General features: G+C 36.4%; 1 protein-coding gene across 1 annotated transcript in view; it reads left to right on the forward strand.

The window, feature by feature from the left end:
- Positions 1-15,061: 15,061 nt before the first annotated feature.
- The window catches only part of LOC140748493 (uncharacterized), a 31,093-nt gene continuing 26,341 nt past the window's right edge, over positions 15,062-19,813 (forward strand). Inside the window, exons 1-3 of the mRNA XM_073081306.1 lie at positions 15,062-15,301; positions 17,541-17,712; positions 18,582-18,693. Coding sequence (XP_072937407.1) covers positions 15,286-15,301; positions 17,541-17,712; positions 18,582-18,693 — 300 coding nt within the window. The 5' untranslated portion in view covers positions 15,062-15,285. The remainder of the gene's footprint in view (positions 15,302-17,540; positions 17,713-18,581; positions 18,694-19,813) is intronic.

Raw genomic sequence — 19,813 nt, forward strand, 5'->3', positions numbered from 1 at the left:
TAGAATTGAAAAAAAACACCAAAATAGGTCAAAATTTCCTGTCCGTCATGTGTGAAACCTGAAAACACTGTAACTTGTGAAAAAATCCATCATTTGAGTTAATTTTTTTTTTTTAATTCTAATCGACGATTGTAGGTCACTGAATGCGAATGATTAATTAATTCAGTGTCGTTTAATTGCAATTAATAAAAAACGAAAACTACAAGACTGTATATCTATAGATATTATGTACATTTATTCCACCAGGGGCGCTTGTGCAGTACCTTCTTCAACTTCTTGCCGAAAAAACAGCTGTAGTAGAGCTGTTTTTTCGGCAATTAATTTTGAACGACTTAAGTTTTTTTTTTTTTATATATTTCATAATTAAATGAGCATTATGAGTCGTGCACTTTTGGATTTTCCAAACTTTTATTGCACGACTCATGATGCGAAGCATCAGAGAGTGCTTTACGATTGAAAATTTTTTTTCGCTTCATTTTTTAATTATATTACTGACAAAAAACAATAACATAAAATAGAAGTTGGTTACGGCCGCCTCATTGACATCTGTAATCAACCTCAGATAAGATTAGATTCCGTCCTGCGATTGGCCATAAAGGCGCTGCTACCTCTGAGGAATGCCTCAGAAAATTATGTCTCCCTTACCACACCCTTCAAATCAGAACACAACAGCGCTTTACTCCTGTTTAGGCAGAAATAGGTGTAGCAGAGATGCCGTCAGACTCAAACCACTGTAAACTTTAGGTACGTATAAATCAGATCAATTGATTTACGAATAACGACGCCTACCAGCAGTTACGGGTTAAAACAGTAGATAACCTAGGAACCAGGTTAACATCACGGGTCCCCGAGTCCCACGCGTCTCGCACCTAACGCCCCTTCATAGGGCGAGGACCTCACACCATAGACCTCATAATGTTCAGACAGACTGGTTAATATAGCCTGTGCGTATTACGCACGTAAGGTCTACTTTTTTGGCGTATTTAATACAACAAGTGCATGTGTCAATATGTACGTATGTGTCAATAAGTGAAAGTAGAACAAAATAAAAAAAAAAATTGAATCAGTAAAAAATGATTCGACAAGAAACAACACTACATGACACAATACGTAGGTATAGTCCACGCCAAACTGCTAGTCCCTACGAAGTTGTTGCGAGCAGCTGTAGTCATACAATTTACTATGGCGACGGGATTCATTTCTATATTCAGAGCGGACTAGCAGTTTTACGCGGACTATAACACAAGTTACTTCCCTGAAAAATATGTTTTTTTATAAAATTTTAAATATTTAGTATCAAGATTTACAACGTCGATTTTTGTCCGTCGGTTTTGTGAAAATCAGCTTTAGCGCCTAAAAGAAGTAGATATAATCTCAAAAAGAATTCTAGATTTACATACTCATACCCAGACCCAAATAAATTTAAATTGAATTTAGATGTAATAATTACAATTTACGTAGTTTAGATGCTTGATTCCTCTTTTGAAACCTCTCCGATTTCTCAAAGATATATACTTATTACAAATTACTTATAATTATGTATAAACAACTAAGAACATCGTAAGGAAAAATACACGTCGATGAATTCTTAAAATACCAAACAAAACAAACGTGTCTGAACTCTTTCAATTTGCGCTTGGTGTTAACACACCATATTATTTATTTATTTATATTAATTTATTTTAATTTATACGACACAAAACCAATTAAATACAATACATCAGGCAACTCAAAAAGGAAACTCAGTCAGATATCTCGCTCACAGTATCTTATGAACACTGACAATAATTTCGTCCATTCGTCCGCAAATATGTTTAAATAAATAATCATTAATCATTATGTTTAAATATATTAACAAACACAAAGATATGAACGGGTGGCTAAAAATACACATTTTTGAAGTTACGCAATATTGGCCTGTCTAGCCCTTCGTAGCTCTATACACCCTTTGATCATGGGGTAAACTAGGCACACACTTTTGTAGTTGAATTAGAACACACCGATGCATTCAACGTTTTACATCCACTAATAGTAGAAATGATTGACACGTGTTTTAAAATGGTAGTAATGATGATTTTGATGATTTGATGATTATTTATGTTATGATTGACACGTTTAGAATGGTAGTATTTTTTTTTATAATATAGGAGTAGCAGACGAGCATGCAGTTCACCTGATGGTAAGTGGCCCTTGCCGCCCATTCACATCTGTAATCAACCCCAGATAGGATTAGATATTCCTACCTGAGATCGGCCACAGATGCGCCGCTACCCCTGAGGACTAAGCTGGAACGCCTCGGAAAAGTCTGTCACCCTTACCACACCCTTCAAACCGGAACACAGCAGCGCTTAACACTGCTGTTATTAGGTAGAAATAGGTGTGGCGGTGGTGCCACCGGAGTCGAACCACAAAGGGTTCTACCACCCTCAAATTATGATTTTAATGATCATTATCATTATTATATAAATAGGTATTAAAAAGTTGGTATGGTACCACCGCCACGTCTATTTCTAAGGTGAACTAGTGTGAAGTTCTTGCATTTCAGTGGAACGGTGTGGATCTCCGCCAACTTACGAGAGTCAGCGTAAAACTGCTAGTCCGCTCTGAATATAGAAATGAATCGCGTTACCATAGTAAATAGTAAATAGTATGACTACACCTGCTCGCAATTCAGAGCGGACTAGCAGTTTAGCGCGGATTATATGATCATATGAGGCCATATTAGTCCTCAGGAGTTGTAACACATCTGTGATCGGCTTCAGGTAGAACCTGTTCTACATGAAGTTGGTTACAGATGCTTATGGGTGCCAATGAGCAGGTATCATTAGCTTGCCTAACAACAGCAATGTTATGCACTGCTGTGTTCTGGTTTGAAGGTTGTGGTAAGGGAGACATACTTTTCCGAGGCGTTCCAGTTTAGTCCTCAGAGGTAGCGGCGCATTTGTGGCCGACCTCAGGAATATCTAATCCTATCTGGGGTTGTTTACAGATGTCTATGGGCGGCAGTAACCACTTACCATCAGGTGGACTGCATGCTCGTCTGCTACTCCTATATACCTAATAAAAAAAATGTGGACTGAAAAATCGTTTGCGATTTTAATATCACAAAATCAATTTTATTCTTGTAATACTTACACACCTAATACATAAATTCAGTAAAAATAATCCTTTGTGGTTTCAGGCATGAATGCCACACCATCCAAAAGTCTAAGTACCTTTGATGTTAAAAAGGTCATCTGTAATAAAAAAATATTATTTCAGATTGAAAAAAGTTTAACACTTAGAATAAACTTAGAAGTTTTAATAAGTAAGCCGTGACAATATAAAATCACTTAGTGCCGCCATTTTGGGGCATTTACGCAAAAAATACTATTTGTAAGAAAATAATCATATAAATTGAGAATCGAAGTATGAACTTGAAAATGGCACTTTTGTTCCACAAAATATATATTCTTTATTATTTGTTACAAGCCTTGATTTGCAACCAAGATAAAGAATAGAGAATAGAATATAGTTTAGAGTTAGACTAGAGTTTTTACTTGAAACTGATTATATGCTTTGTCACTCCTGAGGACTAAATTGATTGCCTCGTTTATAATATAAGAGTAGCAGACAACATACTAAGTAAGTGGCTACTGCCGCCCTTGGACATCTTTAATCAACCCCAGATAAGATTAGATTCCTACCTGAGGTCGGCCATAGGTGCGCCGCTACTCCTGAAGACCAAGCTGGAACGCCTCGGAAAAGTATGTCCCCCTTACCACACCCTTCGAATCGGAACACAGCAGCGCTTAACACTGCTGTTATAACAGAAATAGGTGTGGCGGTAGTACCGGAGTCTAACAACAAAGGGTTATACCACGTTCTAAATGTTTATTTTATAGCGGGAAATTTCTATTTCCACTTCTTATTAACGCGATATTTTCCTTTCTTTCGCAGTTAGAAACTCACTTATGTTCGTACACGGCGCAGTTATTCAGATTTTCACGTGTAATGGTCTTATACAGAGCTTATTGAGGGAAAAACGCAGATTTCTACGTAAAAATGTGAATGAGGAATATTGCGTAAGAAATATCGTTGTGTACGTATTTATTTCTCACTAGCTTTTACCCGCGGTTTCGCTTCTCGGCAGAGGTTTTTATTTTTCCCTCGGGAACAGTATTTTTTTGGGATAAATGGGACCCCATGTCTTTTCTGGACCCCTGACAAAGTATACATAACTTCATGAGAATCGGTTATGTAGTTAAAACGTGAAAATGAAGCAAACACTCAAATTCACATTTACATAGACTAGTAAAGACTACTCGCTTCCATAGATAAGGTTCGAAGGTGGTAGAACCCTTTGTGGTTCGACTCCGGCAGCATCACCGCCACACCTATTTCTACCTAATAACAGCAGTGTTAGGCGCTGTTGTGTTCCGGTTTGAAGGGTGTGGTAAGGGAGACAGACTTTTCTGAGGTGTTCCAGCTTAGTCCTCAGGGGTAGCGGCGCATCTGTGTCCGACCTCAGGTAGGGATATCTAATCCTATCTGGGGTTGATTACGGATGTCCATGGGCGGCAGTAGCCAATTACCATTAGGTGAACTGCATGCTCGTCTGCTACTCGTATATTATAAAAAAAATATATATTATACTAATATGTAGGATAAAAATATACCTATGCTCGCTCCTAACAAGAAAATGTAACCTTTTGCCAATTGTCACTGTCATCTATTTTCGTGTTTGAAAAATTAAAAAAAAATGTAGTTTTTAGGTCATTTACGAATGAAGCGATATTTCTTCGCACTTTTTCTTCGATTTCGTGTCTTAATTGCGCATGTCGCATTGTTCCGCGTAAATTACACCATGACAGCCATTAAACGGCTGACAGAATTGTGAGCCGTTTAAGTCATTTATAGCTTCCTTCAATTACAAGGCGGTGAGATATCTATACTTATCTATGCACATTTATATATATAATATTAATTAGGATTAAGATTTTCGTGAATTGGTTTGGGCGCTTCAAAGACATTGTAGTTTTAATTAATCTATGCAAAATACTCGTATATCTATCTGTCGTCGTAAATCAATTACTGTCCCACTGCTGGGCACAGGTGGAGAACTGATTGAGGGCTTAGGCCATAGTCCACCATGCTCCCCAAGTGCTGATTTTTATACTTTACAAACCTTTGTGGTTTTTTTAGAACTTTCACTTGTGTAGGTTTTTCACTAAGTTTTCTTGCACTGTTCATGTCAGCGAATTGACAGACTTATTCTTAAAAAATATACAAATATTGCAAGTTCTTTTAATTTCACTGCCTCTGGCGCCATTACCATATAACAGTGGTTTTCAACGTGAGAATCTCGAACCCCTGGTGGATCAAAAGTGAAATGAAATTTAGAAAGATATTTTTACTAAAAAAATACTAATTTAGCGATGTTTGTACGCACTTAAATATGTAATCGATACCCCGTACTGAAAATAAATAAGATTATTTTACCGACTTAGTACTTGTAAAATATAGGCTTAAAACGAACTAAAGGGGTCGTAAAATATTGTCATATTAATTTTGAAAAAGTTTGAAAAACACTGTCACATAATCATCGATATTCCAGCCCGCCCATCGCAATTGCAATTTGCAATTATGTATCCCCCCTTAGCTCCCCTAGCAACAAACCCTGCCTAGGCTAGGGCCTAGACCTTATGTACTAGCCTAGGGGCGCACCCTTATATACAGCCCTTTGATCTAAATGAATAGAAATATGTCAAGTAGATGCCATGTTGTGTCAGGGTGCGTATAGTACGTAGATTATGCAGCACCGTGCTCCTAATTTAAGGAATTGGTAAAGAATTAGCGGATTTAAATAGCGTTTTCAAACGCTCAAAGATTTTTACTTCTTCAAAACTAGTTTTTACGTTCTTTTATAAGCAAGTGTTAGGGTAATCTGTAGGCATTTTAGGTAAGTTTTAATGCGGAGAAATTAATGGTGTTTGTAGAAGTGGTGATATTAATAGAGGAAAACATCATACCAATTTGTTTACCCCATTGCAAAATTAATGTTTTTTTAAACGTAAGAATATATACGACCCTCAATCCATATGGCTTGATGGATTTTAAAATATGAGATGTTATATTTAAATAATAAATAAGCGGTCGGGTTATGGAATTGCTAGTTTAATTATTTATATAGTAGTTTACTAGTGGTGCCCGCGGCTATGCCCGCATTTTAAAGAAATAATATGACATACCTAAAACGGAAAATTTGTACTTGCATTGGAATGACAGTGGTGCCATCTGTCGGAATTTGGTCTTACCAACTCCCAAACCCTCGTGGGCTCTTGGACAACAACTTTTCTAAAGATCATCACTCGATCAAATGCATAGTGTCCGATTCTATAACTACTTACGAATTAAAAATTAATTAAAAAACCTTTTCCCACGGACTAAATTGTGAATCTAAACCATTCTCAAGTCCCCTTGAACACACACAACAAATTTCAACAAAATCAGTCCAGTCGTTTAGGAGGAGTTCAGTGACATACATACGCACATAAGAAATATATATATAAAGATATTTATGATTAGTAATTACCTTATGTTGAAACTCCACCACTTACAGTTGATTATTTATAAATCCATGCTTTAATTGTCTTAATAGAACTTTTTATTTCGAATGAACGCAGTACCTTAGCCTATTTGTTCAGGATAACGATCATAAGAATGATGCGTGTTATAAATAAGATTATATTTAGAGATGTTTTATCATTGTAAGTATATTTTATGCCGAGGGATAGCATCATATTTATCATCTTTAGGTGAGATTGTAGTTTCAGTTACAAATAATAAGACTATGATATTTGAATTTATATTTTATTATTTTCTTAGACGCTACACCAAAACCGCTTAAATTTAACCGCGTCCTTACGTTTTAACCACGCTTTTCCTTCCTCCCAAGAGGCAGAAGTGTGTCAACACACCATACTATATGTGCTAACGTCTTGCTTCAAGATAAAATGGTAGACATAATTAAATTAGAATAATTTCTACTTTTTATTCCGTAGAACGCAGGGTTCTAAGGACTAGAACGATTCTCGACTGTTAACATAAGTTGCACTTGCAATATAAAAAATCTTTTCTATTTCTTTAATGTTTAAATGTAAAGTAAAAGAAAAGTGTACTGTGTTTACTAAGGATTAACTTTCAAATGGTAATTAAGTCCGTGGATGTATATGAGTATTTTTAAGTCCATATTTTTTATATTTAAGGACTTAAATTGTGTCTTACCTACGGTTTGCTATTTCTTTGTTTAGTAAATGAACAGTGTGAATTTACTAAGGATTAACTTTCAAATAGTAATTAAAACGGTGGATATATGAGTTATATATTTTTAAGTCCTTTCGTATATTTAAGGACTTGAATGATGTTTTACCTACTAATTGTTATTTCTTTGTTTAGTAAATTAACAGTGTGAATTTACTAAGGAATAACTTTCAAATGGTAATTACGTCCGTGGATATATTAAGTAAGTATGTACTTAAATTGTGCCTTACTTACCGATTGTTATTACTTTGTTTAGTAAAGTTATTAATTTGTTCTTATGAAAGTAAAAAAACATACTCGTATTATGTGAGTTAGTTACTTCTAAGAAAACTATCAGAGTTGTTCATGAAAAATTTTATCGGAATATCGAGTCGTATTTTAAGTCTCAATTGAAATAAAAGATTAAAATAAAAGATTTATCAATATTTAAAGAAAAAAAAATCCAAGACTGAAAACTTCTTTTAAAATCTATTTTTTTATAATATAAGAGTAGCAGATGAGCATGCAGTCCACCTGATGGTAAGTGGCTACTGCCACCCACGGACATCTGTAAACAACCCCAGATAGTATTAGATGTTCCTACCTGAGGTAGGCCACAGATGCGCCGCTACCCCTGAGGACTAAGCTGGAACGCCTCGGAAAAGTCTGTCTCCCTTTCCACACCCTTCAAACCGGAACACAGCAGCGCTTAACACTGCTGTTATTCGGCAGAAATAGGTGTGGCGGTGGTGCAGCCGGAGTCGAACCACAAAGGGTTCTACCACCTTCAAAACGTTATTTAGGGTTGATGAGTAAGGTCAATTGGTGGCAGTGGCCACCTATCATCAAGTTATTATTACCTATTTTATTAAGCATATTAAACGGTAAATTAACAAATCATTTTTAATTTTCCATACAAAATATACTATACCGTCAATTAATGACTATATTTCAATTACAAAGATGAAAATACCAGAAAGGGTTGCCATAAAAATCCTTTTAATATTCCATCGTTTCAATTTGAATTGGATAAATCTGAACGCGACAGAGCCAAGTGTCATTAAATGGCGGAAACGAAAATGATTGGTGTTTTTTTTTTATTTTACAGGCAAAGGCAAAGTTTGTTAAAAGTTAACGATATATCCTTTGGTACAAGAAATATTGCCAAATCCTTTGAATAATGCTTATTTTTTCGGCCTGAAATACCATAACAATTATCATCAGTTATTTATCTATATTTTAAGTAATACTTTTTTATTGTCTGTGGTTTATTGTCAAGTCTATTATAATAAGGCTAAAGGAGGTGTTTCATTTTCGACCATCTCATGTACAGTATATCATAAAACCGAGAAAAAATGTAGAATTGAAAAAAAAATACACATACCTATATGTTTCTAATTTAAAGTATTCCTGTTTAAAATTATTTAAAATATGCATTGCTCATTGACATATTCAATATGGCGGAATACTGTCAGTGTCAGGAAAAGAGTTGGAGGGGATTTATGTTTTTTAAAAATTACAATTTAACTCATAATTTTAACACAGTAAAATATCTGATGTAAAACATTTTACATCTAAACCCAGCAAATAGTTGCCATATTGCTGCTATAAGACAGATGGTGTCGGTGGTAGGTGGTAGTCGAATCGTGAAGTTATCACTTAAGCTCATAGATTAGTAAAGATTACTCGCTTCTAACAAGAAAATGTACCCAGTTTTGAGAATTGAAATAGTTGCGTAAAAAAGTTTTGCCACGTCTCAGTCCTAAAATGTCCCTAAAATATTTGAAATAATTATTTATTTATTATGTAAATTATGCAGTATTAGTTATTTGTTCGTAAATTTTCTCTAAAAATGTTTTTATTTGTCAAGAATTCAAAAAAAAGAACTTACTAATAAGTCGTTTGTGGCTTCATTCAATTTCAAGGCGGCGAAGTATCTTCACTAATCTATGACTTAAGCTATAAAAAATATTAATTTTAACTAATATGTGAATGCTTATAACCGCACTATTAGGCATTGACGGGTTTCACTTCGAGTATGAAGCGATAAACGATAAATATTGTAACGAAAAATAAATCATGCTAGCGATCACATAAACAATATAAGCATAGTTTGCAACATAAGTTTTGAGATAATAACTACTATACAACACATTAAAGTTACTCGTTAAGTCATTTGTCGTATTCATCATTTCATTTGTCTTTTCGTCGACAATTACTCGTAGATCAGTGATTTGGAGCCAACATGTAAAGTACTTAAAACAATACTCAAACAACCCAATCTATCTATATAGTACGACAAAACGGCTATATAATACGATAAAGGCTTCTAAAACTTGTGTTTTTACTGTTAACTCGGTCCCCTTGTCGTTTATATGCGACAATCCAACCAGTGGTTCGCTGTCAACATCCGCAGTGGACGTGAAAATACGTCCGCAATACATTAAGCATGCGCCGGAGCGCAGCTGACAGCCTGTTTGAAATTTTGAATACGCCGTATTCTGACGTTACATGGTTTTAAAATTCATTTTAAAACGACTATATTGGCTTAGGATTTTGCTAGGTTTCATTTTACTGTCCCTTTAGTTCGGGGACTAGAATAGGGCGACGGTATCCCCTGCCTGTCGTAAGACGCGACTAAAAGGTGGCTTCCGGGGTTGCAGGTGACAAGAATGGAAACTCGGACTGCCCGGCCAGTGACGCGGGAAGGACGGCGGCATGTGTGGTCGCGTACCGTCGTGAACACTAGACGATATGTCGACGTTACGACGTACGATATGACGATATGCCGCAATTTCACGTCAGAATTATAACACTTCTGAAGGTGGTTTGTGTTTCGACTCCGGCGGCACCACCGCCACACCTATTTCTGACTTATAACACCAGTGTTAGGCGCTGCTGTGTTCCGTTTTGAACTGTGTGGTAAGGGAGACATACATTTCCGAGGCGTCCCAGCTTAGTCCTCAGGGGTAGCGGCGCATCTGAGGCCGACCTCAGGTAGGAATATCTAATCCTATCTGGGGTTGAATACATGTTCATGGGCGGCAGTAGCCACTTACCATCAGGTGGACTGCAAGCTCGTCTGCTACTCCCATATTATAAAAAAAACCAAAAAGACAGTTCAGACGAAGGAATTCGAACCCTCGATCCTCAATGTGAGAGGAATCACGCCACTAAGCCACACCTTTAAGTCTTAATATTAATTGTCCTTTCAAAAAATTCTTTACAGACACGGCTGAGTTAATTTCTCAAAGACAATTTTTTTCAATTATCCAAAGGCTTTTGATTGGTACAGGAAAAGGGCGATCCTTATGTTATTAAGCGAAATACAATCCTTATTACGATACTAGCTTGTACACGCCGTTTCAGTTGTATATTTAAAGCTTTTTAAGGGAGACGTTTCCTTAGGGGTAGCGCATGTGGTCGTGGCTCAGGTAGGAATCTAATCTTTGTTCCTGTAGTCCCGGGACTAGAATAGGGCTACGGTGTTCCCTGCCTGTCGTAAGAGGTCCTAAAAGGAGGCTTCCGGGGTTGCGGGCGGTAAAAGTGGGAGCTCGAACCGTCCAGCAGGCAACCCCGGGGAGGACGGCGATATGTGTGGTCGCATGCTGTCGTAAACACCAGTGTGCGGGAGGAGCGTAAAGTCCTCCCCCAGGGCAGAGCCCGATAGGGGCATTGCGCTCGGAGGACTCCGGCTATAATCCATCGGAGATCCCGGAGTTCTCCAACAAGCGCTGAGGACGGCCACCGGGGGGCACTAAAAAGTGCAGTGAAAATCCGACATCACCCGGCATCACACCACGTCGTCAGGTACCTTTTGAAGGTACTTTTTAAAGAAAAAAAGCTGTAAGTCTGCCGACATCCACACACTTCCCGGTGGACATGTCGCGGTGGCACCTCCCCAGTCGAACCATAATAATTCTACCATATTTAAAGCTAAAATAAAGTCACTTACGAAATCAAAGACGAACGAAATCGAATTCATATACACCATAGATTAATTTAAGACAAAGTAAAGAGAAAAAGAGACGAGGTGTGAAAGAGGGTACCATAGGCTTTGTGTGATATAATAGGCATTATATATTTTTAACACGTACTTTCATTGACCCCTCACCAGAGATCAAGAGCTCTGAATCGGAATAATTTACGTAGAACGTAAGAGACATCGCGGCTCAAGTTTTGCTGGTTTTTGGAATTATTATTGCTGTGAGGGTTTTTGTTCAGAGTGGTTTCGAATTGGAATGATTTGAGGTGGAATGAGATAGATATGAGATTGTAGAAAATGTAGATGACGTGCCGTGTTGTCGCACTTTTAGGAAGCCGTTTTGGTTAGTTTATATTTTTAAACGTCAGGAAATTAAAAGTAGAAATATCGGCTGAATTCGAGAGAGACGATTCTCTCTATTCTAAATACTGCGTTGTTTTGTTGTCAGATTTAGGAAGCTGTTTCGTCATTTAAGACAGGAAGTTAAAAGTGGAATTGTTAGTTATTATTTTTCATTTATGATTTTAGGAGTTACACAGAATATAAAAATGTAGAAGCTGCATGTTAAAGTACCATTTTGGGATACTGATTCAGCGTACATTTTTATAGTAGCAGCGTACATGAGATTTAATATATTGTTATGTCAGATTTTCAACGGAACTCTATTATAAGACTGAAAGAAACCGTTTAATCAGAGTTTTTCGCCTAATCTATTGAACCGTAAAAAATTTAAACAGTAAAAAATTTCAAAAATAAATATGAAATAAAAATTTGGTGGTATCGAACTCTCCGGTTACAAGTTCAATTCCCACTGGGCCATCTATTTTTTTTTGCAAATATTATGCATTATTTTTTTTATCGGCGCTATCTATTTTTTATATTCCAAGGGCAGATGTAGAGCTCTACATTGTGTGGACGTAGAACTCTTGCAAGGTTGTTGCTCTATGTGTATTAATGGTGATAGAACGCAGGGGTGATTTGTTTTCACATTTCTACCCCTAGGAATAGAAATAGGAATGTTCGGTCTTGTGTGTTAGAAAAAATGAACTAGAAAATATTATAAAAAAATAATAAGAGATGCAATCGAATTTAATGTGATAAAAAAGTAAAAAATAATTTAAATAAATGTTGGTTTAGTACAAAGTTCTGAAGACACTCAATATATTTCGTGGGATTATGAAGTAAAAAGTATGTAAGTTTAAAGATAGAACCCTCTGTGGTTCGACCTCATAACAGCAGTGTTAAGCGCTGCTGTGTTCTGGTTCGAAGTGGTGAGCGAGACAAGCGTTTCACCTTAGTCCTCATATGTCAACCCCAGATAAGATTAGTTTTCTACTTGAGGATGACTATAGTTGCGTTGTTACCCCTGAAGACTAAATTGTAAAACTTCGTTAAAGTATGGCTTTCTTTCCGTGTTCTTCAAACTAGAACACAGCAGCGCTTCACACTGCTGTTATTAGGCAGGATTAGGTGTGCTGTTGGTGCCGCCGGAGTCGAACCACAAAAGATTCAGCACAATCTATATAAAAAATCCTAATGTATTATATAAAACTTTCCTTATATAATTCCATCCAAATTGTATTAGTAGTTTTTTGAGAAAATCACGGATACAAACTTACATACATACTCGTACATAGCGGTCGAATACAGAACCTCCTATTTTGAAGGTTATAAACATAGATAAGTATAGATATCTCACCGCCTTGTAATTAACGGAACCCATTAAATGGCTTAAGCGGCTGACAATTTTGTCAGCCGTTTAATGGCTGTCATGGTGTAATTTACGCGGAACAATGTCGACATGCGCAGTTAAGTAGTGCAAAAACACGAAATCCAAGAAAAAGTGCGGAGAAATATCGTTTTATTCTTAAATGGTCTAAAAACTACTTTTTTTTAATATTTTCCAGACATGAAAATAGATGACAGAGACAATTTCAATTGTCAAAACTAGTTACATTTTCTTGTTAAGAGTGAGTAATCTTTATTAATCTATGGTTAAAAAAGTACAAAATTCAGACATTATCAGTTTGAAAATCAGCTAAAATCTGCGATCAGGTGTCAGTTAGTTCAGTAAGTGGATTACGCTCCCAATTTCGGCAATTTGCGACGGGACCTAATGGCGTAGCTTAAGACCCTTGTACACTATCCGATCCGATCTGATCCAATATCGGTGGTTGATTTCGATATCGGATGGATTAGGAAGTATCACGTGGTACGAGTTTGTGTTTTGACTGCGATTATTACTTATTTTTATAGAATACTAGTTATTGCCCGAGGCTTCGCCCGCGTTTTAAAGAAAATAATATGACATACTAACACACATAAAACTTAAAAGGATTTGCATTGGGCCCAGTTGTAGAAACTCAGCTCTTAATCGAAGGGTCCGAGGTTCATAGCCCAGGTAAACACCTCTCAATAAAGTTATGTGCGGATTGCAAGATGAAAACATGTTCTCATTTAAGTGAATTGTAACCAATTCTTTTGAGTATAAATGATCTTTAACCACAAAACCTATTGGTGCAGGAAAACATTGCGAGGAAACCTATACAACACAGATTTCCTTAAAAACATTTTGAATAGTATGTTAAATCAATCAATTCGCTTGGCCAACGCGGTGGACTAATAGCCTAAATCCCTCTAACTCTGAGAGGAGATCCGTGTCCAGCAATGGGACAGTAATGTGTTGATGGTGATAACAGATGTGATTTCTGGGTTAAAATGACTGAAAATTGACATTTAATTAAAATAAGATTTAGATTTTTATTGTCTTTTGCTGCATGTTTTTTTTTATTTTATTTTATCTGCAGTTTTTTTCTTTTCTATCATTTTATCATGTAAAGTAATGAACGAAACAAAGTATTTCTTTCCACCTTTATTACTTGATGGAACTCAGATGAAAGTTTCACCTTTTTGAAAACATTAAGTAGGTAAATAAAATCATTGCGGACTTTAGAAAAACTTAGTCCATTATAATTTAGTGTTCATTATCGAACCGTACGATATCAAATTAAATCATATAAATTTTGAAAGAAAGAAAGAAAATACTTTATTCAGGAATATTGCAACACACAGTACAATTACAAATACAAAATAAATAAATAAACTGCACGGTTATAAAACTAGTTAATAATAAATAAGACAATCAATTTAGAATAAAATCCTTAAAAAAACAATTTCAACAATCTTCCACCGCTTCGGAAGTTGTTGCATTATTAATAATAAGCAGAGCGTATGTGTAATCCCTCTTATACCTACGAAATACTGACAAGACATGACTTAAGTAACGATAATGTACTATACCTTGATCCATACGATTTGAAGGTGGTAGAACCCTTTGTGGTTCGAGTCCGTCGGCACCACCGTCACACCTATTTCTGCCTAATAACAGTAGAGCTGCTGTGTTCTGGTTTGAAGTGCGGTATGGGAGATGTACTTATCCGATGCGTTCCAGCGTAGTCCTCAGGGATAGCAGCGCTGTGGCCGACCTCAGATTGGAATCTAATCTTATCTAGGGTAGATAGATGTCCATGGGCGGCAGTAGCTACTTACTTTTTCGAGGCGTTTCAGCTTAGTCCTCAGTGTTAGCGGCGCATCTGTGGCCGACCTCAGGCAGGAATATCTAATCCTACCTGGGGTTGATTACAGATGTCCATGGACGGCAGGAGCTACTTACCTTCAGGTGGACTGCATACTCGTCTGCTACTTGTATATTATAAAAAAAACAATTTTATAAAAATCTTCTAAAAAGAATAAAATCATTCTTAACCTTTTCAGAAGAATGACAATCGTTTAAAAACATAAAAATCCATCAAAATTGTCAGTAGAAGAAAAATGGCAATGAAATAAATTTGTAGTGTATGTTTAATTTTCCAAAAAAATCCCATTTCACCATCTTTTCAATATGTAGATATATACAAAATGTCTTATATACACACATATGTACATAATACAATATATAATGTGTTGCATCTTGTAATACTTTGACCAATTCAAGTTTACATTCTGAGAACAAAGTCAATATGAAGGACGACGATGGTAAGTTTATTTTTTTGAATAATGGGTAATGTTTATTGAGCGTATGTATGTATGTATGTATGTATGTATGTATGTATGTATGTATGTATGTATGTATGTATGTATGTATGAATGTTTTATTCTATGGCACGCCTCACAACGCAATGGCTTGATGGATTTTAACTTAGAATTGTCGTTGAATTCGAATACATTGTATGAGTAACATTGCACGGCATTGATTTGAAGGAGACGGTTTTTTTTTTAACAATTAGGTACTAGTTTATAATATAGAAGTAGCAAACAAGCATGCAGTCTATTTGGTATGTGGTCACAGCCGTATGGACATCTGTAATCCACCCAGGATGAGAACCCAAGAAGAAGAATAAGAGCGAAGGTGGTAGAACTCTTTGTGGTTCGACTCCGGCGGCACCACCGCCATACCTATTTCTACCTCATAGCAGCAGTGTTAAGTGCTGTGTTCTGGTTTGAAGAGTGTGGTAAGGGAGACATACGAGCGTTCCAGCTTAGTCCTCAGGGGTAGCGGCGCACCTGTATCCGACCTCAGGTAGGAATATCTAATCCTATCTGGGGTTGATTTCGGATGTCCATGGGCGGCAGTAACTGCTTACTAGGTGTACTGCATGCTCGTCTGCTACTACAGACACAAATATCAAAGTTTCTATTTTTAAACAGATATGTTCTGTATATTATACATCGATCAATAAATAATTACATTTTACATTTCATAATAATTATTATTAGATTAGTAGTTAATTCAGGGTCCCAAAAACCAGGAAGCCATATTTCGCCACTATCGGTCGCGGTTCCGTCTTGCGCCGACCGTTACTCTTCCGGGCCGTTAATCATGATTATTGGCTTGACCGAAAATGGCGCATGATGCAGAATTAGAATATTTTAAGGGATTTTTTAATATTTAAGTAGAAAAAGTAAAAAAAAGATATAATTAATTTAAATGGAACTTCTAAAGGGATTAGAATCATTATATCATCAGTTTATGACATATATTTATTTTATTTAAGTGATTTTTTTTTAATATATTAAAGAACGGACCGGAAATCACAGTGCAGCAGACTAATCTTCCAGTTTCTTTTCCGGGAAAAAAACTTTCGGCCAACAATTTTACTGTATTTAATACAATCTGAGCATCACTCGAATGGTCCGTTTGGCTACAATTATCCTTCGTATTTTGTTCAGTTTGCGTTTTCACGGACATATAAATGTCTGGTGTAACATCGTCATCTCTATCCTCTACAAAATACTACAAATAATCAACAACTATGCCACTTTGATGGGCCTGATTACGCCTGGGTTGGTTCCTATTACACAAACAAATGTATGGATTTTACGCAAGTCTGTTTTTAACACGCTTTTATTAGCTTGGGTTGTACGTTTGTATGTATGTATGTACGTAACAGTAACGGAATCTTTGAGCCCGATTTCTATCCACTTTGAACGTTCAGTTTAATTCAAAATTTTGAAGAATTATCAAAAACCAATGACAATACACGATTTTAATAATTCTTTACCATTGTCCTTATCAACATCCTCAGGATTAACGATTTTCGAGGCGAGATTTTTCAAGCACCTTCAGCAAAGTTTATCGCAAGTTTAGATTGCAAAAAATTATTGCTTTTTAGTTTCAATAGGCGTAACTGTTATAGCGTGATTTTTAGTTTAGTTAAATCGTAATAGATAGACACTTGATTTTTTTACAAACGATGCATAATGCTGGTCGCTATAACAACAAATACTAAAAATTAATAAATAATTATAGTTCAAAAAACTAAAAAACACGCTTTTATGATAAAATCAACTATCATAAAAGCGTGTTTTTTAGTTTTTTGAACTATAATTATTTTCTATGTAACATCACTAATAGTCGGTGGTCATATGGACTAGAGATTCCATATGACACCACCGGTGGTGTCGTTTTGGTGGTGTCAAGTGGAATGATCGCCATCAGATAGATTGCTCATTTTCTACTTCTTCTTCCCGCTCTTCTCATACGACCCGCGTGGCGGAGCGGTCACCATACCGGTCTGATGCGCAAAGGGTTCATGATTCGATCCCCGGCCAGACACATACCTAAATTATTAATTTAGATCTGTTCTGGGTCTGGGTGTTTGTATATTCATCTTTGTATGTGTCCACGGCACCCACGATACAGGGAATCCTAGTGTGGGGCTGTGAGTGTAGTAAGCGTTCTTCTTCTCTTCTTGACTTTAATCTTCTATTACAGAGCAGGAAGAAAACACCTTCGGGGTCACCCGCTATGCTTGCATGCCATCTCTGGTGGCGTTGCAGCAGATGCGGAACCGACTGCATCTGGCCTTCCTGGGTCGGAAGCTGATGAAGTGGACCGCTCTGGCCACTGGTCGAGAGCTGAGGAAGATTGCTATTGAACTGGACTCGTAAGTGTCTTTTTATAAGGGTAGCAGACGAGCATGCAGTGGTAAGTGGCTGCTGCCGCCTTTGCAATCAACCCGAGATAAGATTAGATGATTGCCTGAGGTCACAGAGGTGCGTCTACCCCTGAGGACTAAGTTGAACTGCCTCGGAAGATTATTTTTAAGTTTAAACTATGCAGTAGTAACAGACCAAACATGAGTAGGAAAAATTACTCGTAGGATTTAATCGTTAACCCATTATTGTCCCACTGCTAGGCACGGGTCTCTTCTCAGAGTGAAAGGGGTTTTAGGCCATACTCCACCGCGTTAGCCAAGTGCAATTTGGTAGGTTTCCTCGCGATGTTATCGTTCATCAATAAAGCAAGTGATAATTATTTAATTATATAATTATTATTTCATGATTAATTATACATTTAAAAATTCAGAGATGCGTAACGTGCGAGCAGTGACAGCTTAGTGGTTAAGAAGCTCTGCCTCTTGATCGAGGGGCCCGAGTTTCAAATCCCAGGCACATACCTCTGATTTTTCAAAATTGTGTGCGTATTAGGAATTAATTATCACTTGCTTAAACGGTGAAGGAAAACATCGTGAGGAGACATGCTAACCTGAGAAATCTTAAAAAAAACCCTATCCTTCTCATTATCCTTATCCTATCCTTCTCACTATGGCCTAATCCTTCTCATTATGAGAGGAGACCCGTGCCCAGAAGTGGGACAGTAAAGGGTTGGTGAAGATGATGATGATTCGAACCTCGAAAGGGTCTACACCCATGGTAGGGTCAACAGTGACCACTCACTATCAGGCGTATTGTATTTACTATTAAAATAACACGCACCAAATTGATGGTCGAATTTTTTGTTTGCCATTTGCAGCGTCATAAAAGGGCTCGGTGAAGAGATGCGTAACGCGTTCATTCTGCTCGCCAGGGCGCGCTACTTCTGCCCGGAGATGAATAAGATTGTACTGGAGAATATTGGAACGGAGGTTAGTTTCAATGTTTTAACTTATATGAGGTAAAGTCCATCTGAAAAGCGTTGCAGAATTCACTTCGGAGAAGGCAATGAATTTTATTGGATATGATTGTCCCGGAGAATATTAGAACGGAAGTGAGTCTCAATTTTTTTTTTATATTATTAAAACATTTATTAAAGATTAAATACATAGTTTATAAAGATACACAAAAATACAGTTCAAAAATACATTACACTCTTTTATTAATATCTTATATGTGGTAAAATCCTTCGGAAAGGGTTGCAGAATTCATCTCGAGTAAGGCAATTAATTTTATTGAATAAGATTGTCCTGGAGAACATTAGAACGGAAGTGAGGTTTAATTTTTAAGTGGTAAAATCCTTTGGAAGCTGTTGCGGAATTTAGCGCCGGTAAGGCAAGGAATTTTAATAACGAAGGCAATCAAATCAATTTAGGGAATTTAAGAATTTTGCTTATTGAACGAAGGAACGGGAAAGGCGACTGAATTTTAGGGAAACAACAATTTTTTATTTGGGAAATTTAATATAATTTTATTTTTTGGAGGCAACAGAAAAATAATGAGCGAATATAATAGAAATTTGGTTATACAAGCAACAGAGAAATATTTTGGGAATTTTATAGAATTTTGCTTATTCAAGGCAACTGTAAAAATAAAGAAAATAAAATAAACAATTATTATTTGTGTAATGAATAGAAATAATAAAAAATAGAATTGTAAAAAAATAATTTTGCATATTGAAGGCAACGAAAATACGCTTTACTTAAGCGTATTTGTATTTTTTTTTTTTTATCTTACTATAAGGCTGCAACGTTACCTGATGTTAAGTGAGATGCAGCCTTCGATAAAACACGCTTGCCTAGAAGTAGTCTATTCACCCTTGACTTGAACAATCCCAGGTCGTATGTATCGGGAAACAACCCCATTCCCATGACAAAAACCTTTAGTACTTACTAAAGTATTTTGGAAGGCAATAGTATTTTGTTTACGGGAGGTAGAGTAATGTTGTTTTATAAAGGAAACATAATTTTAATTTAAGAAGACATTACTAAGCAATGAGTGTGCTTATGAGATCACATATATTTAAACTTACGGTGGATACGAGATTTATGT

This window comes from Epargyreus clarus, unplaced genomic scaffold (genome assembly GCF_041222505.1).
Source record: "Epargyreus clarus isolate Ecla_fem2 unplaced genomic scaffold, WU_Ecla_fem_2.2 ptg000016l, whole genome shotgun sequence".
Taxonomy (NCBI): domain Eukaryota; kingdom Metazoa; phylum Arthropoda; class Insecta; order Lepidoptera; family Hesperiidae; genus Epargyreus; species Epargyreus clarus.